The sequence below is a fragment of the Leptodactylus fuscus genome, chromosome 10 (genome assembly GCF_031893055.1).
Source record: "Leptodactylus fuscus isolate aLepFus1 chromosome 10, aLepFus1.hap2, whole genome shotgun sequence".
In the NCBI taxonomy this organism is placed as follows: Eukaryota; Metazoa; Chordata; class Amphibia; order Anura; family Leptodactylidae; genus Leptodactylus; species Leptodactylus fuscus.
The window spans coordinates 54,387,339-54,414,492 of NC_134274.1; the positions used below are offsets into that span (position 1 = coordinate 54,387,339).

At 41.1% G+C, this 27,154-nt stretch overlaps 2 protein-coding genes across 2 annotated transcripts in view; one reads left to right on the top strand and one right to left on the bottom strand.

Annotated features, from left to right (window-relative positions):
- The window catches only part of PKD2L1 (polycystin 2 like 1, transient receptor potential cation channel), a 50,790-nt gene extending 35,545 nt beyond the window's left edge, over nt 1–15,245 (top strand). Inside the window, exons 6-15 of the mRNA XM_075258179.1 lie at nt 202–430; nt 1,321–1,491; nt 1,597–1,778; nt 2,645–2,765; nt 3,124–3,222; nt 3,735–3,856; nt 4,998–5,115; nt 5,868–6,004; nt 14,165–14,312; nt 15,066–15,245. Of these exons, the coding sequence (XP_075114280.1) occupies nt 202–430; nt 1,321–1,491; nt 1,597–1,778; nt 2,645–2,765; nt 3,124–3,222; nt 3,735–3,856; nt 4,998–5,115; nt 5,868–6,004; nt 14,165–14,312; nt 15,066–15,245 (1,507 nt within the window). The remainder of the gene's footprint in view (nt 1–201; nt 431–1,320; nt 1,492–1,596; nt 1,779–2,644; nt 2,766–3,123; nt 3,223–3,734; nt 3,857–4,997; nt 5,116–5,867; nt 6,005–14,164; nt 14,313–15,065) is intronic.
- Nucleotides 15,246–22,707: 7,462 nt separating this feature from the next.
- The window catches only part of DNA2 (DNA replication helicase/nuclease 2), a 34,605-nt gene continuing 30,158 nt past the window's right edge, over nt 22,708–27,154 (bottom strand). Inside the window, exons 19-21 of the mRNA XM_075258706.1 lie at nt 25,272–25,454; nt 23,423–23,569; nt 22,708–22,752 (exon numbers count right to left, since the gene is read on the bottom strand). Coding sequence (XP_075114807.1) covers nt 22,708–22,752; nt 23,423–23,569; nt 25,272–25,454 — 375 coding nt within the window. The remainder of the gene's footprint in view (nt 22,753–23,422; nt 23,570–25,271; nt 25,455–27,154) is intronic.

Sequence of the window (27,154 nt, forward strand, 5' to 3'; positions counted from 1 at the left end):
CATCTGCACCTTTCATTCCATTAGTTTTTGTCTGTTGTTCTGATCCTATGATGGATTAAAACAATGGACTGAACAACAATGTGAAGGGAGCCTTATATATCATTTCTGCCAAAAAATAGTAAATAGTCAATGTATCAGTTTACTTAATGAAATAAGGTTGTGGATTGAATTATGTACTCAGCATTGTACCTATTTCTACAGGCTTGTGGTAGAATTTCCAGCTACTGGTGGTGCCATTCCATCCTGGCAGATTCGGACAGTTAAGCTCATTCGATATGTCAGCGGCTGGGACTATTTCATCATTGCCTGTGAAATTATCTTCTGCGTATTCATCTTTTACTACGTGGTGGAGGAGATTCTAGAATTGAGAATACATAAATTTAAATATTTTACAAGTATCTGGAACATTCTGGATGTTGTAGTTATAATGGTAAGGATTCTTTTTCAATGAAATATATATGAAACATGCCCTCACACATGGCAGAACAGAAGCTCAGATTTGCTAATGCGGTTACAGGTAGGCTAGACACAAGTATAAATATGGAACATATTGACCATCTTGAGTCAACTTGCCGCATCTAGTAGGACTTAAAACTTTTCTGATGTGTTAGACATGTTGGCATGGTTTCTCAGAAAAGCGTGTAGCTTAAGTGCCGAAAAAATGTGACAATTCTAGCTCAAAGTAACCCAACTAAGAGGTGGTATAAACTTAGACTAGACAGTCTTACGCTCGGTTCACAATAGTGTTTGTCTCCTCCATTGTTTGGGTCCGCATGGGGACCCAAAAAATAGAGAGCCTACCCACTAAAAAAGTTGGCCTCTCACCTTTTGGGGTTGTATTGGTCACAACACCCAGATGCCTGGCCCGACGTGACCTGTTACTCTGCACATGAGAAAGGGCTTATAGGTGGACAAAAACGCGTTGTGCTTTTCTGTTTTTATTCACTTGGACTGTCAACCCGGCTCTTCCTACACATACCAGCGAGCACGGATTCCCTGTTGTGGACCCAGGTCCATGTTGTTGTTTTCCATCATTAGTAAATCTAGGCCATCGTTTTGAGAAAACATGGACCAGACTGAGTAAACAGAAAAGAAAAATATATTACGATCAAGTTAAATCTACTAGAAGGACTCACCACTCTTCATGCACATAAACATTGCATGCCTAAAAAGGGTACATATAAATCATGTACATACATGGCCACATGACACACAGTCCATGAGAAATCTGTCCCCTCCAAGCCATTGAGAAAACATAACTGAATTTGGTTATTACCCATGACATATCCATGTTTAACTAACCCATTTCATTTTCTTAAGCTTTCTCTCGTAGCCATTGCATTTCATATCTTTCGAAATTTGGAAGTAAATCGACTTATGGGATCACTGCTGGAAAATCCAAAAATATATGCGGACTTTGAGTTTTTGGCATTTTGGCAAACACAATACAACAACATGAATGCCGTCAATCTTTTCTTTGCATGGATTAAAGTAAGTAGTTGTTATGACAATCACAAACTTATCACCTATCCTGTCGACGGTTAATAAACCTTGACTGTTACAATGATATTTATATCCATTTTGCTATTTTTGCAGATCTTTAAATATATTAGCTTCAATAAGACAATGACGCAACTTTCATCCACTCTTGCTCGTTGTGCAAAAGATATATTGGGCTTTGCTATCATGTTCTTCATAGTGTTTTTTGCCTATGCCCAGTTGGGATACCTTCTCTTTGGAACCCAAGTGGAAAACTTCAGCACATTTGTCAAGTGCATGTGAGTTAATAGATTTTTTATTGGTATTTATATAATTCCTTTGAGCATTGTGTTGCATTTCAGAACTCATATTGGGTATATTCATAGATCAAAATGAGGTGCCACGTACCTCATTAAAGTCTGCTTGCTGTACAACCAATTCCGAGGTCCTATTAGATTGGCTGATATTCATGGCTATTTTTAGGAACAAGCACGGCTAGGAAAGCTCACCGGCAACAAAAGCCCTGTCTAATAGTGAACACATGACAATAAACATAGTGATGTCACATCTAATGGCTAAGGCAGGCAGTGATGTCACAGCATAGAGATTTAAAAAAAACAGAAAAATAGTCATATTGCACCTAGTGATCTCACAGTACCTAGATAACAAATGTTATATATACAAACATGAATATAGCAATAATACACCCAAAAGGAGTAACTTGAAGCCCCTGGGCTCCAATGCAAAATCTGTAATGTGTCACTTCCTACCTTAGAAGAGTGGTATATTTTATGTAGCACAGGGACCAGTCACAACTATTTCCTTTGAACCCACTATACTACGCCCCTGGATAAACCCTAGTGTTCTATGTATCTATAGTGAAGGCCTAGTTTTTACTACGGATGGGTTCATATCTGTATATATCTCTATTGGAGGCTCCATATCATAAACCACTGAAAATCAGCAGAGAGAAGTGTCCTGCACAGAGGACTTGTCTCTGCATGTGTAAATTTTCTCTGGTGGTGTCCTTGTGTAACCGCTGAAACAGCAGTCCGTCTCTCCGTCACTCGAATTGTAAAACGTGCGCACTGAAGTCAAGCTTACAATAATGTATCATAGCACTGTACCTCTAAAATTCATGCCATTACTTTTTTCTTTTCCAAAGATTCACCCAGTTTAGAATCATTTTAGGAGATTTTGACTATGATGCTATTGATAATGCGAACAGAATTTTGGGACCCATTTACTTTGTCACCTACGTCTTCTTTGTCTTCTTCGTGTTATTGGTAAGTTTGAGTGATGGTTGATGTTATGGCCATATTACAATATCACATACTGAGCGTATTGTACTTACCATCATACAGTACGTGTAAACTCTTTTAGAGCAATACAGTACATACAACTTTATTACACATGGCTCGAACAGTCCTAATAAGTAGTCATCTTTATCCAAGTGAAAATAAAGAAAATATGATGAAAGAATTTATGATCTGTACATAGCAGTTTATTTTAGCTTATTGGTATAGATAATATTTATATGCCTTTCCCCATGACATTATAGAGGTCTTGCGAGTTGCTTCCATATTATCTGTATTTGTTATTTAGCCTTAAAGAATAGATTCATTGATATATTTTCCTATTTAGAACATGTTTTTGGCCATCATCAATGACACATATTCAGAAGTAAAAGAAGAGCTTTCTAATCAGAAAAATGAGCTGCAGTTTTCGGACATCTTAAAGCAGGTATGGCTAGTGTCAGACATTGATTTATGGGTACCAACCAAAAGGAAATTATATTTGGGGGTACCTTACATTTCTCTTGACTGTGACAAATTTACTAGGTTAAATGGGGTAGAATTTATCGATCCTACTACTTCAGTTTTGTGGCATACAAGGATGGTATTGTTACCCACATTTGGAGCAAGGCTTTTTCATGCACCACATGTGGGTGAAACAGAATGGGAACACTTCAGCCCAACATATTCATTATAACTCATCAGCCAGTGGATAGGGGATAAGTGTCTGTAATGACAAAGCCCCTTTAATAAAGCAGCTTCTAAAAATGGTTCTAAATTCACAATACAACTTTGTTTGTAAGCAACATAAGTGTTGTTGTCCTGATCATATTAGATACATACATACATATATATATATATATATATATATATATATATATATATATATATATATACACATATATACACACACACACACACACGGTATATAGATACAATTGTCATTTACAATATTTTTAGGGTTACAGGAAGACATTAATGAAGCTTAAGCTGAAAAAGGAGCGCATATCTGATGTCCAGAAAGCCTTGCAAAATGGCTCTAAAGAAATGTCATTTGAAGAGTTCAAAACCAGCCTAAAAGAGTAAGTAGTAAAATCACATTACCAAAATAGGAAATGGCTAGATGAAGACACCCAATATATGTACAGAGTTATTTTATAGAACAGCAATAAGTAGAAAGATACTTATTTAAATTTAGTTTAAATTGAATATTCTAAATTATTTTGCTAAAACAATTCGTGCAAAGGAAACAAGGAATATATACCGGTATATATTTTTACTATCACCATATGCCTTTGGCTAGGAGTACATGGTGAGATCCACTGGCTGACAATATCGCCTGTGGTGTTCAGTATTGCTTCGCAAGGCATCAGATCCTGCTCCACCATTCGTTTCAAGTTCCTCAGCATCCTAAGGAAGCCAATTTAGTCAAAAGATGACATCCGGCCACTTGCCCTCTAAATCGATGTGGCACCACGGTTGTGGCTATCGGATAAATGTGCGAAGGAAATGTAGAAAGCCACTACCATATTGTTGCCATGAACATGGCTGAACTATAGTAAGTAATCTAGCAAAGAGCTCTTCCCATGCAATACATGGTAAAGTTATGGCATTTCAAATTCTTGGTATTGTGTTACTATAGGGTGTCAATTTGCATCTTCATTACTTTAACAGATTTCTTACTATAGTTTAGCCACGTTCGTGGCAACATTATGGTAGTGGCTTTCTACATTTAAAATACCAGTCATTGCATTTATATTGCCCCTATTGTTGTGTCATTATATACCATACTTACCTGAATGCTGGTCCATTTGCATGCGTTTTTTTCCTTCTTTTCCTTTTTCTATTGGACATCCGTGCTTTAACATTTTTGTTAATAAAGTTTGGACAGATTTTTAATAATTTATTGTGGTAGTCTTGCCTTTTTGTTGGCAAAAGAACAATCAGTTTATCATTAGTCTCCCCCATTGCATGCCCTATGTTTATATATTTTGTGTGTTATGTGGGATAAATATGAGAATGCGTCCTGATGCTATGAACTATGACAGGAATGAGAGCAGCTTTGCAGATATTGGAACTTTTGCATAGACAGTTAAACAAAAGAATGAAACAAAAAAACAAAACAAATAAAATAAAAAGAAATCAAATTTAGCAAAGAACACAACGAAAAAAATAAATAAATTAGTGTGTTAATCTTTTAAACTTGGTCCTACTGTTTTATAGGATGGGCCATGATGATCATGAAATTACAGCTGCCTTTTCCAGATTTGACCAGGATGGTAACCGGATTCTGGATGAAGATGAACAGAGTAGGATGAGAGATATCCTGGAGAGAAACAGAGTATGTAAACAATGGGTCTTTGATAAAAGTTAAAAAGGGTTTCCCTGTGAATATAAACATATTAAAATTTGTAGACAATTAAATCTTAAAGTTTTTGCAAAGATAGTTAAACAATTTGTAGAGTTTTAAATATTTCCTCTAACCATCTTAGTGGTGACAGCCTGTTTTCTTGATCGGTTCCCAGTAGAGACAACCGTGAACTCTGTTTGGTCTAGCATTTGTCAGAAACTTAGTACTGATTTCCTTATTATGGCCGCTTTATTATCTGGTGCATGTAGTGCCCTTGTCTGATAACCTTTCCATAACAAGGAAAGCATGGCTGGGTTTCTGCCAGAACATAGAAAAGTATTGATGGTCGTACCCATTGGTAATCTATGAAGACAAAAGACTGTCATCCCAAAGAGAAAATCTTTAAAATTCTGCTAAATTTTTAAAATAAATTTGTAAAAATGTTTAACTTTTGTCTACAAATTTAAATATGGTTATTCATTGGAAATTCCCTTTAAAATACCCTTTGTAGAAATTACTACATGCTAAAACATGTGCAGCAAAGTGGGATCATACCTTAAGGATCCCTCCAGGAGCTTCACCACTTCCTTTTCTCCCAAGAGGATCAAAGAGAGTCTAGAGACAGTCCATGAACTTGTAGCCATGTTTCCTTTACCCATGTTACTGTATATATAGTTAACAATTTCCTGCCTTTTATGTTGTTTCATTGATCTAATACAACATTACTGTATAATTTCTTACAGCTGGCTCTGAATGCTGAAATTGAGAATTTGGGAAGATCACATGGGAACACTGACTTGGACACAGTGGTGAACCTATCAGACTTGAGGAATGACCTGTCCACTAAGCCAAGCTGGGTGTCACAAGAAGAATTTACAGTGTACGAAGATTTATTAAGGTTTTGGGTTCACCCAAGGTGACAAACCAAACATTTGCTTACATATCCCTTCCATCCGGATCAATAATCAATTGCAACTGATCGTAGAAATGGCATAAAGTAAAAGACTGATGATTGGCCCAACACTTAGGCTAATTTCACACTGGCATAGGGCCGTCCTTGGGTGACCAAAACAATGGACAAGTGGACTGCCACTAATATGGTTACATAAAGAAACCCATGAACCCCATTTACTATCATGGTGTCTGTATTTTAGAACTGAAACCGGGAGACAAAAAAAATTGTCCGTGCAGCATTTTTTTGTCCTCTGGTGGACATTGGGATGGACTTCTCTGTAAATGTGAACATAGCCTGAGATAACTAAGCACAATGTGCACAACTTCCCCTAGCATCAATCTCCAGAACCTTGCTTATGCTAAGGAGATGGAGTGTATACATATGTCAACATATCAGCATGCATGGGTGTGGTATGTACATTGGTCTCGGTACACAGCGCATAGAAACTGCAATACAGACATACAGGAGCAAATAAACAGGAAAATTGAGAAGACTGTCTAAAGTGAATTTTTCACTTTGTTCCAACAACAATGATTTGTAGGCTATGCGATATGCATCAGAAGTAAAATCCAGTTTGTTCAAGCGATTATTCACACGACAGGGTTTTAGGGATATGTACTATATGGACAGCCTTAGCCCCATTGGCTCTAGTCATGTGACCTTTTATGTAATAGCGCATATGTCTGATCTGAGAAAATACAGAGCTTGACATATCTAAAATCATTAGACTCATTTATGAGGGATCCGTAAAAATAAATATACATCGGCCCCGAAAAACAAACAGAGCATTTTACTCAGTCTGTCACAGCACAGTACCCTGCACGGCCGAGTGAATGTTTTTTGTTTTGGTTTTTTTTTAATTTACTTTCAGGGACATTTCTTGCTTCTTATTTTTGAATGTAAGTTTCATGGATGATATAGAAGGTATAGCAGAAAAAGGCAGGCTATATATAAAATAGACACATAGCTGTCAAACACGTTTGCACAAAAAATAAACTGGTATCTAATATGGAGACCAGAGATTTTGTAAAAAAAAAAACAAAAAAAAAAAAACAATGTTACAAGAACCAAGAATGGATGTAAATACCTGTCCAAAAGAGAACCTCTCATTACTTTTTGCCTCCATTGTGGTGGTTTTTTAATAAGTGCAGAGATTCTGAACATTTAAGGACAGTACAGTAGCCAAGTCTAGGGAAAAGGCTCTGAGAAGGGGAAAAGAGCATTTTACGTGATAAATAGTAGTACAAAGTTCATTGCCTTTGCCATACAGTGCTAAATTATGTAAAAAAAATAAGTACATATTTAAGTGCTATGATACAAGGAAAAATATCAAAAGCTCCTATAATCTTCAGGAAAACATACAAACTAACGTGAATATCCTTCTCCTGTTCTGTGTAATAATGGCTTGAAATTGTAGGCCCAATACCTGCATCACTGCCAGATTCTGATGACATCTTGAGATGAGTGAATACCTTTCGATCGAGTAGGTATTCGATCGAATATTAAGGTATTTGAAATATTCGATTCCAATCAAATACCACGCAGTAAACATTCATATGCCCTTCCACCTTCCCTGGTGCTTTTTTTGCACCAATAACTGTGCAGGGGAGGTGGGACAGAAAGCAGTAAAACGTAGGCATCGGAAAAAAAATGGGAAAAAGTCATTGGCTGGCGAATTCAGGTGACCTCCGATTCATAAGAATAGTGTCAGCCATATTTGTGTCACTTGCGGTTTGGAGTTAGATAGGGAGAGACTTTGTGCTGAGGGCGAGAGAGGATTTAGGTTTGGAAAGGAAGGAAAAATTAAAACCAACAGCTCTTTTAAGAGATAAACTACTTCACCAGTGTATATACACCACTAGTATATACACTAAGCTCATAAGATTTCACAAAAGCCCTTTTTAGGGCTCAAATTCTCCACCAGTGGTATACTCTGTATACCTGTCCCATAGGGGTAATACAAAAGCTGTATACTGTTATCCGGTATACACGGCAGTATATATGCTCAATAACCTTCTGTGTATACAAAAAAAATAAATTTGTATACAGTCCATCAGTTTGTCAACTCACTCACTCATTCCTGTATACTGTCATACTAGTATATACAGCAGTATACACTCACCGGCCACTTTATTAGGTACACCTGTCCAACTGCTCGTTAACACTTAATTTCTAATCAGCCAATCACATGGCGGCAACTCAATGCATTTACGCATGTAGACATGGTCAAGACAATCTCCTGCAGTTCAAACCGAGCATCAGTATGGGGAAGAAAGGTGATTTGAGTGCCTTTGAACGTGGCATGGTTGTTGGTGCCAGAAGGGCTGGTCTGAGTATTTCAGAAACTGCTGATCTACTGGGATTTTCACGCACAACCATCTCTAGGGTTTACAGAGAATGGTCCGAAAAAGAAAAAACATCCAGTGAGCGGCAGTTCTGTGGGCGGAAATGCGTTGTTGATGCCAGAGGTCAGAGGAGAATGGCCAGACTGGTTCGAGCTGATAGAAAGGCAACAGTGACTCAAATAGCCACCCGTTACAACCAAGGTAGCCAGAAGAGCATCTCTGAACGCACAGTACGTCGAACTTTGAGGCAGATGGACTACAGCAGCAGAAGACCACAGCGGGTGCCACTCCTTTCAGCTAAGAACAGGAAACTGAGGCTACAATTTGCACAAGCTCATCGAAATTGGACAATTGAAGATTGGAAAAACGTTGCCTGGTCTGATGAGTCTCGATTTCTGCTGCGACATTCGGATGGTAGGGTCAGAATTTGGCGTCAGCAACATGAAAGCATGGATCCATCCTGCCTTGTATCAACGGTTCAGGCTGGTGGTGGTGGTGTCATGGTGTGGGGAATATTTTCTTGGCACTCTTTGGGCCCCTTGGTACCAATTTAGCATCGTTGCAACGCCAAAGCCTACCTGAGTATTGTTGCTGACCATGTCCATCCCTTTATGACCACAATGTACCCAACATCTGATGGCTACTTTCAGCAGGATAATGCGCCATGTCATAAAGCTGGAATCATCTCAGACTGGTTTCTTGAACATGACAATGAGTTCACTGTACTCCAATGGCCTCCACAGTCACCAGATCTCAATCCAATAGAGCATCTTTGGGATGTCGTGGAACGGGAGATTCGCATCATGGATGTGCAGCTGACAAATCTGCGGCAACTGTGTGATGCCATCATGTCAATATGGACCAAAATCTCTGAGGAATGCTTCCAGCACCTTGTTGAATCTATGCCACGAAGAATTGAGGCAGTTCTGAAGGCAAAAGGGGGTCCAACCCGTTACTAGCATGGTGTACCTAATAAAGTGGCCGGTGAGTGTATAGGCCCAATATATCTATCCTCTGTGTATACAAAAAAAAAAAATTTGTATACAATTCATCATTTGTCAACTCACACATAAAAAAAACAAAAAACATTTGTATACATCTCTAAATGCGCAAGGCTAGTGCAAAGGGATGTGGAAGGGGACAAGGCCGGGGGTGTGGAAATGCAGCTGGGGAGCAAGGTTGCGGTCAAGCTACAGCGCATCCAATGGCTACTGGTGAGGGACAGTCAGAATCACGCTTCTCCACAATCCCTGGCTTGATGGCTACATTAAGCAGGGTGCAGGGTACAAGATTGACCAGGCCTGAGCACCAGGAGCAGGTGTTGCAGTGGCTAGCGGATAATGCTTCCAGCAACTTTTCCACCAGCCAGTCAGCCACTACTTCTAGTCGTCTTCCTAGCCAAGAGTCTGCCCCTCCTTCCTCCCAACATGCACAATCTTCCCAGCAGAGTCATCCCACCTTTGCCCCCTCCCAGGAGCTGTTTTTGGGTCCTTTTACTGTCCTTCACTCTGTCCCACCACTTTGCGAATCCCAGGAGCTAACAGATGACTTTGTGTGTCTTGATGCCCAAACACTGGAGCATCCGCCATCTCCTGGCGATTTTGTGATGATGACGAGACACAGTTGCCATCAGGGCAGGCTGTTGTCATGTGCGGTGTGCAGGAGGAGGAGCAGATTGAGGAATTGGAAGAGGAGGTGGTGGACGACGAGGCGAATGCAAACGCAGCACAAAAAAAGGTGGCTACAGGCAGAGACACGTCCAGAGACAGAGGACAGCTGCTTCACAGAAGACCCAGCAAAGCCCAAGATGTTCCCTGTCCTAGCCACTCGAAAAAAACTCTCCCATCGAGGCCACATTCCTCCATGGTGTGGAGATTTTTCAATGTATGCGCGGTGGACAAATTTAGTGCAGTTTGCACACCGTGCAACTCCAAACTGAGTAGGGGCTCTGAAAAGAGCAACCTTACCACCTCAGGCATGCGCCGTCATTTGGAAGGCAAGCACTGGGCCCAGTGGTAGAGAGCAAATGCAGGACAATCGTCGTTCGACGTTGCCACCACTGCCTCTTCCACTGTGTCCGGTGCTGTTGCTGCAGTCCAGACCACCAGCCAGGACACCTCCACATCTGCCTCTGTCACTTCACCCTCATCCTCCCCTTTTCCTGCCTCCGCTCCTTCTCCTACACCATCATGTGCCTCTTCCCAGCAACCCACCATCTCCCAGGCGTTTCAGCACAGGCAAAAGTATAGCACAACCCACCCACATGCCCAAGCCTTAAACGGGCACATTTCCAAACTGCTGGCCCTGGAGATGTTCCTGTTCAGGCTTGTGGAGACTCAGGCCTTCTGTGACCTAATGGCAGTTGCGGCACCTCGCTATGCCGTCCCTAGCCTTCACTACTTTTCCAGGTGTGCCGCCCCCGCCTTGCACCAGTACGTGTCGCGTAACATTAGGCGTCCCCTTAGTTCCGCACTTTGCACTAAGGTCCAGTTGACCACCGACGTGTGGACAAGTGCAAGCAGACAGGGACGCCACATATCACTCACGGCACACTGGGGGAATATAGTGGAGGCTGGGACCAGGTCGCAAAGTGGGGTTGCCTACCTCCTCTCCCCGCCCAAGATTCGTGGCAGGGGTTCTGAACCACCCTCCTCGGCCGTAACATCAACGCCAGCTGCGAGCTGGCAACGCTGCAGCACTGGCACGGGGAGACATCAGCAGGATAGTCAGCTTGGGGGACAGACAGCACACTGCGTCGGAGGTGAAGGATGTCATCCTCGATGAGATGGCAATGTGGTTTGCACCGCTGCACCTGGGCCCAGGCATGGTCGTGTGTGATAACAGCCGGAACCTGGTAGCGGCTCTGGAGCTTGCCAGCCTCTAACACGTTCCATGCCTGGCCCACGTTTTCAACTTAGTGGTGCAACGGATTTTAAAAGGTACCCCAACGTTCATGAGCTACTGGTGAAAGTGTGGCCCTTGTGCGCCCACTTTCGTAAGTCGACAGTAGCCGCTGCTAGCCTCCGAAGCCTCCAGCAACACCTACATCTGCCCAAACACTGGCTGTTGTGTGACGTCCCCACACGCTGGAACTCGACGTACGACATGTTGAGCAGGGTGTATGAGCAGCAGAGACCCTTGATGGAGTACCATCTCCAAAACCCAAGGGTTCCTCAAAGTCAACTCCTGCAGTTTTTGCACCATGAGTGGCCATGGATGGCAGACTTATGCGAGATCTTATGCGTCTTTGAGGAGTCCACCAAGAGGGTCAGCTGTGACGACGCACTAGTGAGCTTAACCATCCTGCTCCTATGTGTGATGAGAGAATCCCTCATCACCATCAATTATAACGCATTGCACGCTGAAGAGTCGGGGATGGGAGCAGACCCATCCCAGCAGGATAGTCAGTGCACACTCCTGTCAGCTTCTCAGCCTGTAATGATGGAGGAAGAGAAGGAGGATGAAGTGTCAGATGAAATCATTGTCACACATGAGGTCAGCGGGAAAGTGCAGTGCGTCCCATGACTTCAGCACAGATGTAGCGAGGGGAGGACAAAGAGGAGGAAATGGACAGTGACCCTTCCGGTGGGGGCAGTGAAGTCATGACAACTAATACCCTGACACACATGGCTGACATCATGTTGGGCTGCTTTTCCAGTGACAAACGCATTGTCAAAATCCTGGAGAGCAACCAATACTTGATTTTTGCAATCCTCGACCCCCGGTATAAAAATAACATATCATCTTTCATTCCGGTAGAGGGGAGGGACAATCGCATTTATGATTGCCACAAGCAACTTGTGCAAAATATGATGGAAATGTTTCCATCAACTCTTGTTGGCAGCAGAGAGGACAGTTCCTCCAACAGGCTAACAACTGCCATCCGGTCCACACCCACCAGGGGCACAATCTCCAAGGTGTGGGACACCTTAATGGCACCCCCTCGCCAAACTACCAGGAGGGACAAGTAGAGGCGCATGTTGCAGGAATACCTGGCCAACCACAGCCCTGTCCTCTCCGATCCCTCTGCACCCTAAACTTATTGAGTGTCAAAGTTGGACTTGTGACTGGAGCTTGTGCTTTACGCCTTGGAGGTGCTGTCCTGCCCTGCCGTCAGCGTTCTATCAGAAAGGGTCTTCAGCGCAGGTGGCATCATTAAGGCTCACCTCAAGGGCCTAATATTATGCTCCGAAAAGGCTCTATTCATCCATAGAGCATAATATTAGGCTCCTACAATCCTCAATTCACCCCAAGAGCCAAAAACTAAAACTCTGCTGTTTAAAGGCTCAATTCACCCAAAGGGCCATAAACTAAAACTCTGCTGCTACAAGGCTCAGCTCACCCCAAGGGCGAAAAAGTATAACACTGCTGGTGCAAGGCTCTACTCACCCCAGAGGCCAAAAAGTAAAACACTGCTGGTGCAAGGCTCAGTTCACGCCAAGGGCCACAAACTAAATCTCTGCTTTTTAAAGGCTCAACTCACCCAAAGGGCCAAAAACACTGCTGGTTAAAGGCTCAGTTCACCCCAAGGGCCAAAAACACTGCTGTTTAAAGGTTCAGTTCACTACAAGGGCCAAAAACACTGCTGGTTAAAGGCTCATTATTTCCTTGGGGCGTCATAGTGGACTTGGTGACTCTCCTTACTTGAATTGTGGTTCCCCTGAAACGAGCATTTTTTCCCCATAGACTATAATGGGATTCGATATTCGGTCGAATAGTCGAATATTGAGAGGGCTACTCAAAACGAATATTTACCGTATTTTTCGGACTATAAGACGCAAAATTTTTGGGGAAAAGAAGGGTGCGTCTTATAGTCCGAATGTGGCCGCCCGGCATCCGCTGTAATAGAGAGGCGGATGCCGGCGAGGGATAGACGCCGGCACAGGTGCCGGGGCCTGAGACATGGCTGCCCTGCCCTGCATGAAGCCAGCAGCGGGAGGGGCCGTCCCATAGACGGCAATACAGTTGTATTGCCGTCTATGGGACTTGCAATCAAGTGACTGCAGGTTCAAGCCCCCGGGGAGGAATAAAATAGTAAAAAAAAAAAAAGCTTTAAAAATATATAATAAAAAAATGAAATAAATAAAAGTTCTAAATCACCTCCTTTCCCTAGAATAAATATAAAAGTAGAAAATCATATGTCAAACACATACACATTAGGTATCCCTGTGTCCGAAAATGCCCGGTCTACTAATAGTTTTACTGTACGGTGAATGTCAAAATCACAAGTGCTAAACCGCCGGGTTTTTTTTTTCAATACAAGGTGATCTAAGCAATAGATATTCCCCAAAATGGTATAACTAAAAAGTACATCTGGCCCCACAAAAAAAAAACAAACACTGTATGCGTCCCCGTACAGCTGCAGGGTCACCTGTCAATGTGGCCTTGCAGCTGTTGCAAAACTACAACTTCCATATATTAAATATTTTACCATTTTTTGCTTCAAAATTTTTTTCCCCTATTTTCCTCCTCTAAAACCTAGGTGCGTCTTATAGTCCGAAAAATACGGTAATTACTCGTTCATCTCTAATGACATCATGTTCCCTTCTGATGCCTGTCAGGGGCAATGTTCAGATGAAGACCACATAGGTGCCTTCATACACACCCACACACAAATACACATACACACACCTGCTCCTAAAGTCCATAGAAATGGGTCATTTGAAACAAACCAGCAAAAAAACCTTATATCAAGTGGTTCTTTTATTCGGCAGTAAAACATGTTCCACTTTTATTCCAGATTTCAGAGAAGACTACAGCAACTTGAAATGTCTATTAATCGAATAATGAGAAAAGTAGAAACTGTGGAAATGAAATTGGAGACTATGGAAACAAACAAGATAAAGCAGTCAAACCTGATGGATAATCTGCCAAACAATATAGCCAAAGTGAGTATTCTGGTCATTTATGTCGAAGCTCCTACAAACACACCTGCTCGGAGGTGGAAAATTGTATCGCCAGTTATAATGGCTTAGCTCAAGTGATGTACTGCTAAGTTATAATGGATGGCTGACCACATAAAGCATGGGCAGGAGGGACTGACAGATCATTTCTCTATTTTGGCTCATAGAGTAGTTTCTAATGCAGGGGGCTCCCGACGACATTTATATGTCCTTTCCCCATACTTAACAGTGAAAATGTCACCAGGTCCCATCATACCAAGCCATCCCTGCAGATAAATAGATTAGAGTCCCCTATATCCTGCAGTGCTTTTCCCTTGTGAATCGGTGCCTCCATTACTGAGCTATTGACGCTTTTGTCAATATTGAAACGAGCCCTTTGGAAGAACAATGCCCTCATTGTTCCAAAGAGCCAATTTGTAAATTGTCTCTTAGTAAGGTAGGCACCGATTCACAAAGGGAAAACTTTGTGAATCGGTGCCTTAACTTAATTTTACTTTATTTTCAGTGTAAACTAATGGAAAACCCACAGGCATCACATGATTTTAATATGAGCTGTAAAATAACTGACAGAGGGCGCCACCTCTCAATGTCACACTCTTTTGATGCTTTTGTTATTCACTAGACATGCCATTACATTTTTTTTTATACCAAGTTTAATTTAATGAAGAAAACCTTTTTTTGTATTTTGTATTTTTTTGTATTGATATAGAGTATATTTTATAAAAATTTTTTTTAAAGGAGAAACAATCAGGCTGGGAAGAAATTCATCCGAGCAACCTAGGCCAGTTGGCGAAAGATGACAAGGAAAGCTGGGAATCTGAGTATAAGCCCAGGAACATCACAGAACCATCTTACAGAAATAGTAACGCCATCTATCCACACATGAATGGCTCACAGAATTCTTTGAACTTCACTTAATGTTGTTTCCTAAGATTGTATTTAGCCTTTACCTCTACACTAGGCACAAAGAAAAATATTTCCTAATCTGCCGTCCAGTAACTGTCTGTCCAGTGTTGTGGTTAAATATAGTTCTATCTGGAGCCTTCTTATTAGGGATATGAAATATTAGCTTACATCTAATAATAAAGTACACATCTGCTTTCATACAGAGGACCTTTACTTTTCCATCCTTCAGTAGGTGCTGCTCCAGATACTGACACAGAATTTTTTCTCTAGGCGCCAACTTTCCTGAGCAGTCTAAGTGTTAGTTTCAGCTCACAACATGCTGAATAGGTTATAAGATTGGCAGCCCTGGGCTCTCTGCTGTATTCCAGGAGCCAGCCTAGGAGCAGGATTTTGGATACTGAAACTAACTTCAGCATGGTAGATGCTAAACAATAAAATAATAATTCCAACTGCGGTGGAGTCAGTGGAGAAACCCCTCCTCTTTAAATTAAAAACAATGCAGTGTCTTCCTGTGCATGGCTTCTTGTTTGTTTGTTTTTTTACATAACCTTACTGCTCACCTCTTAATGTTTGCTACTGATAAACTCAACATGCTCACTTTGAGGTTCCCCTAATATCAGATGGAAAGCCAGGTGTCATCCATCCACCTCACAACTTTTCTCCAAAGCATATGGGGGTCTTAAAGGTGTTGGGATGGGTAATTTATTTCAAAGGATGGACATGAGGGATCTGGCCATGTCACAACCCCAGGTCATGTGATCTGAAGTAGCATTCAGCCTTTTGTTTTGCTCCACCCACTCCTCACTTTTCCTTTCTCAAAGGTAATTAATTACCTCAGTTATGGGAACTGGTTGACTATACTAAAGCCAGAACCCACTGCATAAGAAATTACCTGTGGTGGAGGATAAGGCAGAGCGACCTGGGAGGACGAAATCCACCTTATATCAAATGACTTGGGGACCATGATATGGCTGAAACAGGTAATAACCAATACATCTGTGACCTAGACACCAGCAGAGGACTGGGGCTTCAATTATTTAAGGATGTAACAACATATATGAACAGTATGGGTCATTATAAATCACGTTGATAATTATGACCTGTCCTAATAATATCTAATGTAATTTCTGGGGGACAGACACCTGACACACCCACTAGCCAGTCAATATCAGGGTACACAGTTATCAAAACTAGAACAGTGTAAGCATTCCGATATTGATTACCGGTAATAAAGGAAGGTCACCAATATCTAAATCCTGTAAAATCCCTTAAAAGGTGTATACTAACACTATGACCTGTTCAGCTAAAAAGTACTGGTGACCGTTCTTGACATGACAAAAACTTGCATTCTTGAAATAACAGTGGTGAATCATTCAGCCCCCAGATAGGTTTGGGTGACTTGTCTTAAACAGTGAACCACATTGGTTGCAAAGATATTGCTGTTTTGGTCAATATGCTAATGAGCTGTTTGGAGCAACAAGGTCATTGTCACTTACTACATAGTTATTTGCATATTGACAAAAACAGCAATGTCTGAGCAATGGAAGCAGCGATTCGCACACACGGCCAGCATTGTCAGTGATAAGTCTCTGATTACCTTATGCAAAAATACAAATCATTACTGTAGATACATTCTGCAGCTTCCACACAAGAGGAGTATAGCAAGGTATGTAGAGACTGACTTGTTATGTAGACCAATTATAGGGGGCAGCATCACCCCAGTACGGCTGTCCATATAGTCCTTAGCTTTAGCTGCATTTGTTGTAAGCCATTCATTCAAGTTGTATTGGCAGCTTAAAATTACAACTGTAATGTGCACAAAATGGCTACTGGATGTAAAAATATACAATATATAAAGATTTTAAGAATAATAAGATAGCTTTACTTCTCAACTGAATTTAGGACTCATATTCGTGTTTTTTCTGTTACTGAAACTCTAAACTGACCGACTATCCTCCACATAGTACTGTATGTGCCGCCTATTGTATTAACCACTACTGTATAAATTTTAGCTACAAAAATAAAATTCTAGTAAAGCGAATATTTAGGGCTGACAAGCATGTTAGCACTAGGAAATGAAACAATACAATGAAAAAATTAGAGCTAAGAAAATAGAGACCTGTCATAAGATAATTGATGTAAAATTATAATAAATAACTTACCTGACCACTTTGTCATAGTATCAATTTATAACCATTATTTAAAATAAACAAGCACATACTAAATGGATATTTTTGTACATTGCATACAGCATGCTATTATTAAACTGCAATTTAATAAAAATGGTCAATACACATTACTTTATATATATATTGACAAACTAGAATGACTGAAACCAATGATGGGTTGATCTTGGAGACTTGTGTAAGTACCGTATATACTCGAGTATAAGCCGACTTTTTCAGCACATTTTTCATGCTGAAAAAGCTCTCCTCGGCTTATACTCGAGTCAGGGTCCACGGAGCATAGAACACTGGAAGGACCTGGGAGGGGGAGGTCCTTTAGTACTACTGCTCTGTGCTTGTCATGAGGTCACGTGACTGTGATGTCATCAAAGGTCCTGTAGCCACTGGTAACATCTGCAGATAAAGTTGAGACTAAATCTTAGTAGCTCCGCCCACATCAGAGTCCGATCACATGGTCATGACGTCATCAGAGGTCCTTTAGCACACTAGGATTTAGCATCTACCCTGCAGATGAGTGGATTAATTGTGTCTTATGGAAGATGTCTGTTGTATGGAGGAGAGGAAGCTACAGTAAAGTGACATACACACAGGGACCTTCCTTTAGTTACTCTGCCTATTAACGTCAGGCATTTCGGGTTATTAATTTAGTTTCAGTAACTCCATGTGCCTCACATTAATAACAGTTAACCCCATCACGTCCCTCATATTAACCCCTGTGTGCCCCATATAAGGGTTACTAATATGTGAGACACATGAGGGTACTAATGAAGGACCTTAATTATGAAGATACCTAATCATTACCTCCATATGTCCCACATATCAGTAACTCTTATGTGAAGCACACAGGGGTTAATGTGAGGGACATGATGGGGTTAACTGTTATTACTACGGGGCCCATGGAGTTACTAAGCTGCAATGCACATGACCAGACTTTTTATCTGCAATGGTGGATTTCCCCCCTCGGATTATACTCGAGTCAATAAGTTTTCCCAGTTTTTTTGTGGTAAAATTAGAGGTCTCGGCTTATAGTCGGGTCGGCTTATACTCGAGTATATACGGTAACTCTAACACTCCAGGTAATGTAAATGGTTCTTGCATATGTTCTATCAATGAGGATGAATTGGTAATATATTTTAATATACTTTATTAACAAATTTTGGCTCCTTTCTGGTAAATCCTTCATTTTTTACTTTTTCCCCAGTCTTCTCTTTTGAGAGCGGTTTCTGTCTCTTATTGAATGTTACAGTGTACAGAAGTATGGTGCTGTGCAAGATGTAGATAAAAGGAGGATGCGGGGTCACTTCAAGCAGTTATAGCTCAAACATTATAAAACTTATCTTTAGTGTCATAACATGACAGAGGAGATTCTCTCCATTACCCTATCCTCAATTTCACTACACATTACACACCCTGTACTCCATACACAGCAACATTCAATAAAAACAGGAACATCTCTCAATATGGAAACATGCAGGATTTCACAGAAAGAATCCAAAATATGGGACAGACTCTCCTTGGCAATACTTAGAACTAGAGATGAGCGAGTACTGTTCGGATCAGCCGATCCGAACAGCACGCTTGCATAGAAATGAATGGACGTAGCCGGCACGCGGAGGGTTAAGCGGCCGGCCGCCGTCAAAGCGGAAGTGCCAGGTGCATCCATTCATTTCTATGGAGCGTGCTGTTCGGATCGGCTGATCCGAACAGTACTCGCTCATCTCTACTTAGAACATTTCTAGAGCGAGTAGAACAAGTAAAATAGGTAAAAAAATATTACAAAGAAAAAGCTGGGCTAGATATACAGTACATGACTGAGGTGCAAAATGGCCGTGAAAAAAGTAAATTTTTGACAACCATTTTGCACCCGTTTTCAAGGATTCCCCATACATTTCAGTGTATGGAGAGAGCCATGAAAATGGTCAAAAAAAATAGGACAATAGCTAGACTTTGTTGCCATGAACCGTAAAAATTACATTCATGGGGATAGGCCCCATTCACTGACATTCAATATAATTCTGCCAGTTGACATTGGTTTAAGACAAAAAAAAACGGCTAAGAAGAATCCAACCTTAGGGTGCATTCACACTGAGTAAACGCTAGCTTATTTTGTAGAGTAAAATTACACTTGTAAATTTTGCTATCCCATTGACTTCAATGACATTTTACAGGCGTATTTTTACAGGCGTATTTTTTACAGGCGAATTTTTACACTTGTAAAAAAAATATCATTGAAGTCAATGGGATAGAAAAATTTACAAGTGTAATTTTACTCTACAAAATAAGCTAGCGTTTACTCAGTGTGAATGCACCCTTAGAGTATATACTTGTTAAAAGTTTACATACTTGTTAGCTGCTGTTCCACTGAATCCCCCCCATGTTTATATTTTGTCAGTACCTTCCGTATTTTCTGAGATGTTAGTGCTTAGTTTGACTACAAATTACATTGTGCTGGTGAGAGGGTGATTGCTGGGCAGTGAAAACCCACTTTACACTTGTACGATCTACTGTCAAAGAGGTGTTTTCCACTGCCCTGTGACTGTCCATTTTACAGTAAAGCGATATCAGTAGTTGAACTAACTGAACTGATATTTCTGCAACTGGGGCAGCTACTGAGAACAAAAACACCAGGGAATTTAGCATAACAGTGGCGAACTACCGCAGCACTTGTGACAGCGCTGTGGCCTCATCAATATTCACATCAGCATGCACACTGTCTACAGAATAATGGGGCAAAAAATATTGCAGCTTCATTCTATTTAGATACATATAAGGCAAGATAAACAATGAATCAGCTGCAGTGCTCATCTGTGCAACATTGTCCTTTCGCACAGCTGATCAGCAATGGCACCAAGAGTTGGATCCCACCAATCTGATATTGATGGCCTAATCTGAGGATAGGCCATCAATATTATAAAAAATTTTTTTTAAAAAAAAGTTATATAGGTCGCTTTTAGGGTCCCAGGGTGATAGCATACATGGGATATATATTTGGATCAACGCACCGTCAACTTCACCTCAGTGCAAACTGACTATTTCATCAATTAGACTCACAACACACTATGTTAAGAGGTGCAAGTACTGGAATGTTAATGAAATCTAAAACTTGCCTAAATGCTACTAGTTTCCATGACCATCTCTTATGGTCAAGTATTAAAGTGGTTCCCCACTTTCTAATATTGATGGCTTATCCTTAAGATAAGGCATAAATATTAGATCTGCAAAGTTCTGACACCTGGGTCCCCCGCAGATCAACTGCTCCAGGACAGAGCAGCTCCCATCAATGTTTACATGGTGGGAGCCATGTGGCAGTTGTACTTTATCATGTACACAAGACGAACAGAGTGAGCCAGGAATCCCAGTATATATGACCTGTTGGCTCCTCCAGACGCTTTTCCCCTATTAATGTGCTTGTAGACAAAGCTGTCAGTCAGCAGTGGGTTGGTGGCGTAGCCTGCAGCTTATGAATATGGAAGACATTCGTATTCATTGAGGGGATTCTTGGCTCATAATGCTCAACCCCGTGCTGCACCAGACACTGTAGTTTTATGAAAATTACAACATATTGACAAGTATGTAAATAATAAGTTGCTGAAATGAGTCAAAACCTAAAAATATATTTCATTTGAAGACATGAACCAGTATGACATATAACTTCTGAAGAGAAATACAAAAATTTTATTGCAGTATAAACTTCTACAAATACTTAAAACATATAAATAACAGAAAATAGACTTCAACAACTTCTGAATAAAGCTTAAACATTGCAGATGGCTTAGCTGAGGTTACACAATCTGCAATCGGAACATTTTCTGGTCACACCAAACTTTAATGGCTTATTCGTTTACCAGATTTAGCGGCCACTCAAGTGAGTGCAGCATCAATGTGAGCCCCTAAGGGCTCATTCACATCTGCTCCCAGTCTCCGTTCTGCAGGTTTCCGTTTCCTGCACAAAACAGAGGCAGGAGACTGACACCTGCAGGAGTCTTTCTCACCCATTCATTTGAATGGGTGAGAAAGCTGTCCGGCCGTGAGCAGCAGTGAGCGTTTTATGCTCTCCGCCGTGAAACTGGGCTTTTTAATCCGGACACAGAGTCGGACATGCAGTACTCGGATTTTAAAAAACGGTTTCGCGGCAGAGAGCATAAAACGCTCACCGCTGCTCACGGCAGTAAACATGAAAGAGACTGGATGAAATTGAGGTCAGGAATGTGTGTATATTAACAAATATTTAATATGAGTTATGAAATATTTCTGCTGGATATTAGATGTAAATGTAGAAGTTGTAAATAAATGTCTATTAAAGAGATTATCCCACTAGCACCATTTACATTGTATCCACGGGATAGGGGATGGGTCTGTCGATGGGGTCCACCAGTTGCCTATGTGAATGGAACAGTAATGGGCTTGCATGATTCAACAGCGTACGGTGACCAGACTCTTACCTTTATCCCGTGGACATGGAATAAGTGGTTAGAATCCATTCACATGGAGGAAAATGGTAATTTCAGCGCTCAAAAAAGTCTCCCATTGACTTCAATGGGTTCTTTTTTTCTGCAAAAAAACCCCCCATCGAGTCAATGGGAGGCTTTTTCTCAGCACTGAAATTCCTCACCATTTTCCTCCATTTGAATGGACCCTTAGTGGGAAAATTTTAATTGCAATTACTAGTTACATCAAAGGCCCCATTTCTCATCCTGAACCGAGTCAGGAGACTAAGACTCCTTGTTTTATAGTGATCTCTGATGCTAAGAGACCCTGCCTTCCTGAGGTTCCACTTACCGCACTGTATATAGTAGTCATTGTGATGCAAGGAGTCCCGGTCTCCTCACTGGGTTGGGTCAGGAAAATCAAACTAATATACGGACTGGATTTTCCAGTCCAGAATCCCAACTATGCATTGGAGCCTTAGGCTACATGCACACATGTATTACACTTATTCATTCCACATATGTGGTAATCCTCAGCGTAATACAGTAGCATTTAATCCAATTTTACTTTTCTAGTTATATGTTCACAATGCAGATATTTTCCATACAAATTGTCATATAGTGCAGATTATAATATCCACAGCATGTCAATTCTTTGTATGGATATTCAGTACAAATTCCATCTATACGCTTACATGTGCATGTAGCCTTATACAGCAGAGATAATTTATCAGCAGCAATGAATGAAATCACAGTAAGTGCAATGAATTTTCTACAAAAGTTATTTCCTTTTTAACAAAAATAAAATGTAAACATCACATAGAAGTCTTGAAATGATATCCATCCACATCATTGCATGGATCACATGGGAAAGTGTTCATGGGCCCCTGGGGGGAGATTAAAAATGTGCTGCTGGTTAAGGAGAATACACAAATAAAAAATATATTTAATATTATAACTACCCCAAAATGAAATTAAAAACTGTGCCTATGAATCCCACAACTAAGATCCAGTCTGTTACTTCTAAATGTCTTCTGAAGACAGAACCGTCCAGCTTTAACCATGCTCGCTGTCATTAATGTGTAAGCTGCAGTGAAGTCAATACCCTGCAGATTTTCTGTGGCAGCAATTCTGCAAATTTCATCCTTTACTCTGTTGGGAAATGCTGCGGATTTCATTCATTGCATAGTGAATTTCAACCCCTGGGAAAAAACAAAACCTCCCAAAAGCCCGAACCCAAGGCTGGATCCAGACACAGCATAAAGTCCCTAGGTGGGATCTTTTGGCACCCAGGTGGGTATCTCTGATCTCCCGGCTTATTATCTTTACAATTTGGTCATTTCTATGGAAATATAGTCGGGGAAAAAAAAATAAAGCCACGGGTTCAACAAGTTGAACCTATAATGTTATCATAACTTGTAATATTGAGTATCTTTCAAAGCATCCAACTTCTTGAACTTTTGCGGAGATCCAAAGATCATTTGAATCTACTGCCCATAGTAAATAGTTTGCAGAAGGACACCTCTATACTATACACTTGGAATATCACCTTAAAGTAAATATAAAGAAAGGATATGAGATTTTCACTTCTTAGATAACAAATCAACTTCTCCAGAGAATCAAAGCGAGACAAGGTCGGCACGCTGCCTATCATTATGAGCTTGTGCTTGGCTCGGGTGAGGGCCACATTGAGCCTCCTCCAATCCTTTAGAAGATCTCCAAGCTGAACAGAGAAAAGGTTATAGAATAGATTTAGAGTATTTAAAAACATATAATAAATTCCCACATGGTCCTGTAACAACTAATTTCACCAGGAAAATCATTTGACATTGTAAATATTGCTGACACTTTTTATTAATGGCATACTTTATCTTTAAGTTGTCTTACATAAGTAAAGGTTATTTAGAAAGCTTAAAGGGGTTTTCCAGGCTAAAAAAAAAAAAAAAAAAAAAGATGACTTATCCTACAGATAGGGCACCAAAATCAAATTTAGGATGGGCTGGCACCGTCATCCCCACTGATCAGCTATTCTCCATGAATCAGTGGGAAAACCAATGACTCGACCAGTAAAGAGCCTTCTTGTCTAACCCTTTCCCGACATCCGCCGTACTATTACGGCGCATGCCAGGTGTGTAACTATGGCGACCGCCATAGCCGACGGGTGTCTACTGCTTTACACAGTAGACACCCTGTGCTAATGTCTCCGATCGGTCCGGGGACCGATTGGAGACATTAACTTCTCCGGAGCCGCGGTCAAAGGCACCATTTTCCCGGCGGCGCATGGGCGCCGCCATTTTGACGGTGATTGCCGGCGCCTGGAGCATGCTCCAGGGCAGACGTCATGTTTCTGTGACAGCCGGGAGCCTATGCAGTCTGCAAAAGAAATTATGGTTTTTGGAATGCATTAGCATTGTAATGCATTGCATTAGTGATCAGACCCCCTGGGGTTCAAGACCCCTAGGGGGTCTAATAAATGCATAAAAAAAAATATATTATATATATATTATATATATATATATATATATAAAAATTATTAAGTATTAAAAATTCAAAATATTCCCCTTTCCCTAGAACACACATAAAAGTAGTTAAATAATATGAAACACATACATGTTAAGTATCCCTGTGTCCAAAATCGTCCACTCTACAAATCTATAAAAATATTTTTCCTGTACGGTAAACGCCGTAGCGGGAAAAATAGTCAAAAGTGCCAAACCGCCGTTTTTTCACTGATTTGATTCTGATACGAATTTGAATAAAAAGTGATCAAAGCAAAAGCAATTCCACAAAATGGTAGAACTAAGAAGTACACCTGGCCCCGCAAGAAGAGACGCCCTATCCCCGTACACGGACGTATAAAAAAGTTACGGCTGTCAGGATATGACAACTTTTAGAAAAAAAATTTTTAACACAGTTTTGGATTTTTTTTTAAGGGGTTAAAATGTAAATAAAACCATATAAATTTGGTATCCCTGGAATCGTACCGAAACACAGAATACAGGGGACACGTAATTTTGGCTGCACAATGAACGCCGTAAAACCGAAGCCCGTAAGAAAGTCGCAGAAATGCATTTTTTCTTCAAATCCACCCCATTCTGAATTTTTTTCCAGCTTCCCAGTACATTATACAGAATAATTAATGGTGGCATCATGAAGAAAAATTTGTCCTGCAAAGATTAAGACCTCATATGGCTCTGGGGGAAGAGAAATAAAAACAGTTATGGGGTTTAGAAAGAGGGGAGTCAAAAACGAAAATCAAAAATGCCATCGGCGGGAAGGGGCTAAGATGAGGTTACTCTTGACCACAGCAGTCAAAAGGTTGCCAGGACCAGAAGTCCCCGCATACCGAACAGTGAAGCAGGTCAGTAGCTGGCCAGTTGTCTATATACTTGCATAGGGCTTATTTTAATTTGCAGAATACTTACTTTCCCATCAATATTGCTTCTAACAAAAGACAAAATGATAATACTTTTGTCTCTTCCTTGGTATTTGTCCACAGTGTTAACCTCTACAGCAGTGGATGACAAATTCGTAAAATAACCAGAGATCACTTTTAACTGCTGACGATATGGAGCGATGATCCCAATGTCTGAGGGCTTGCATCCAGCCTAAGCATGGTGGAGAAAAATTGCATTGTAAAGATGTATACAATAATGCATTTGGCTGAGACAACGGCACTAACTGAAATGAGAATACAGGCTGCTTATAGCATACTTATTGTACAATATTAGCCCAAACTTGTATTCAGAGTAATCCTAACTGTTATTGAAAGACCTTGTTGCGTTTTCTCCGCCTCCCATTGATTTCAATGGGTTTTTCAATGCGGAATCGGCCTGAAGATAGGCCATGTCGCTTTTTGTTTCCTCTAGTTGAAAAAAAATCAACTAGAGGAAAAAAACCTGCTACTGACTCCTATTGAAATGAATGGGAGGCATTTTTTGAGGCTGATTCCTCCTCAAAAATCATCCTGAAAAAAGTGTGTGTGAATGTACCCCTAAATATGCTGCAAACAAGCTATTGGGGAAAATAAACCCATAAGGGCATAGTGTCCCAAATCAACCTAACAGAACTTTACACAGATTCATTCTATACTACATTATACACTCACCGGCCACTTTATTAGGTACACCATGCTAGTAACGGGTTGGACCCCCTTTTGCCTTCAGAACTGCCTCAATTCTTCGTGGCATAGATTCAACAAGGTGCTGGAAGCATTCCTCAGAGATTTTGGTCCATATTGACATGATGGCATCACACAGTTGCCGCAGATTTGTCGGCTGCACATCCATGATGCGAATCTCCCGTTCCACCACATCCCAAAGATGCTCTATTGGATTGAGATCTGGTGACTGTGGAGGCCATTGGAGTACAGTGAACTCATTGTCATGTTCAAGAAACCAGTCTGAGATGATTCCAGCTTTATGACATGGCGTATTATCCTGCTGAAAGTAGCCATCAGATGTTGGGTACATTGTGGTCATAAAGGGATGGACATGGTCAGCAACAATACTCAGGTAGGCTTTGGCGTTGCAACGATGCTCAATTGGTACCAAGGGGCCCAAAGAGTGCCAAGAAAATATTCCCCACACCATGACACCACCACCACCAGCCTGAACCGTTGATACAAGGCAGGATGGATCCATGCTTTCATGTTGTTGATGCCAAATTCTGACCCTACCATCCGAATGTCGCAGCAGAAATCGAGACTCATCAGACCAGGCAACGTTTTTCCAATCTTCAATTGTCCAATTTCGATGAGCTTGTGCAAATTGTAGCCTCAGTTTCCTGTTCTTAGCTGAAAGGAGTGGCACCCGGTGTGGTCTTCTGCTGCTGTAGCCCATCTGCCTCAAAGTTCGACGTACTGTGCGTTCAGAGATGCTCTTCTGGCTACCTTGGTTGTAACGGGTGGCTATTTGAGTCACTGTTGCCTTTCTATCAGCTCGAACCAGTCTGGCCATTCTCCTCTGACCTCTGGCATCAACAACGCATTTCCGCCCACAGAACTGCCGCTCACTGGATGTTTTTTCTTTTTCGGACCATTCTCTGTAAACCCTAGAGATGGTTGTGCGTGAAAATCCCAGTAGATCAGCAGTTTCTGAAATACTCAGACCAGCCCTTCTGGCACCAACAACCATGCCACGTTCAAAGGCACTCAAATCACCTTTCTTCCCCATACTGATGCTCGGTTTGAACTGCAGGAGATTGTCTTGACCATGTCTACATGCCTAAATGCACTGAGTTGCCGCCATGTGATTGGCTGATTAGAAATTAAGTGTTAACGAGCAGTTGGACAGGTGTACCTAATAAA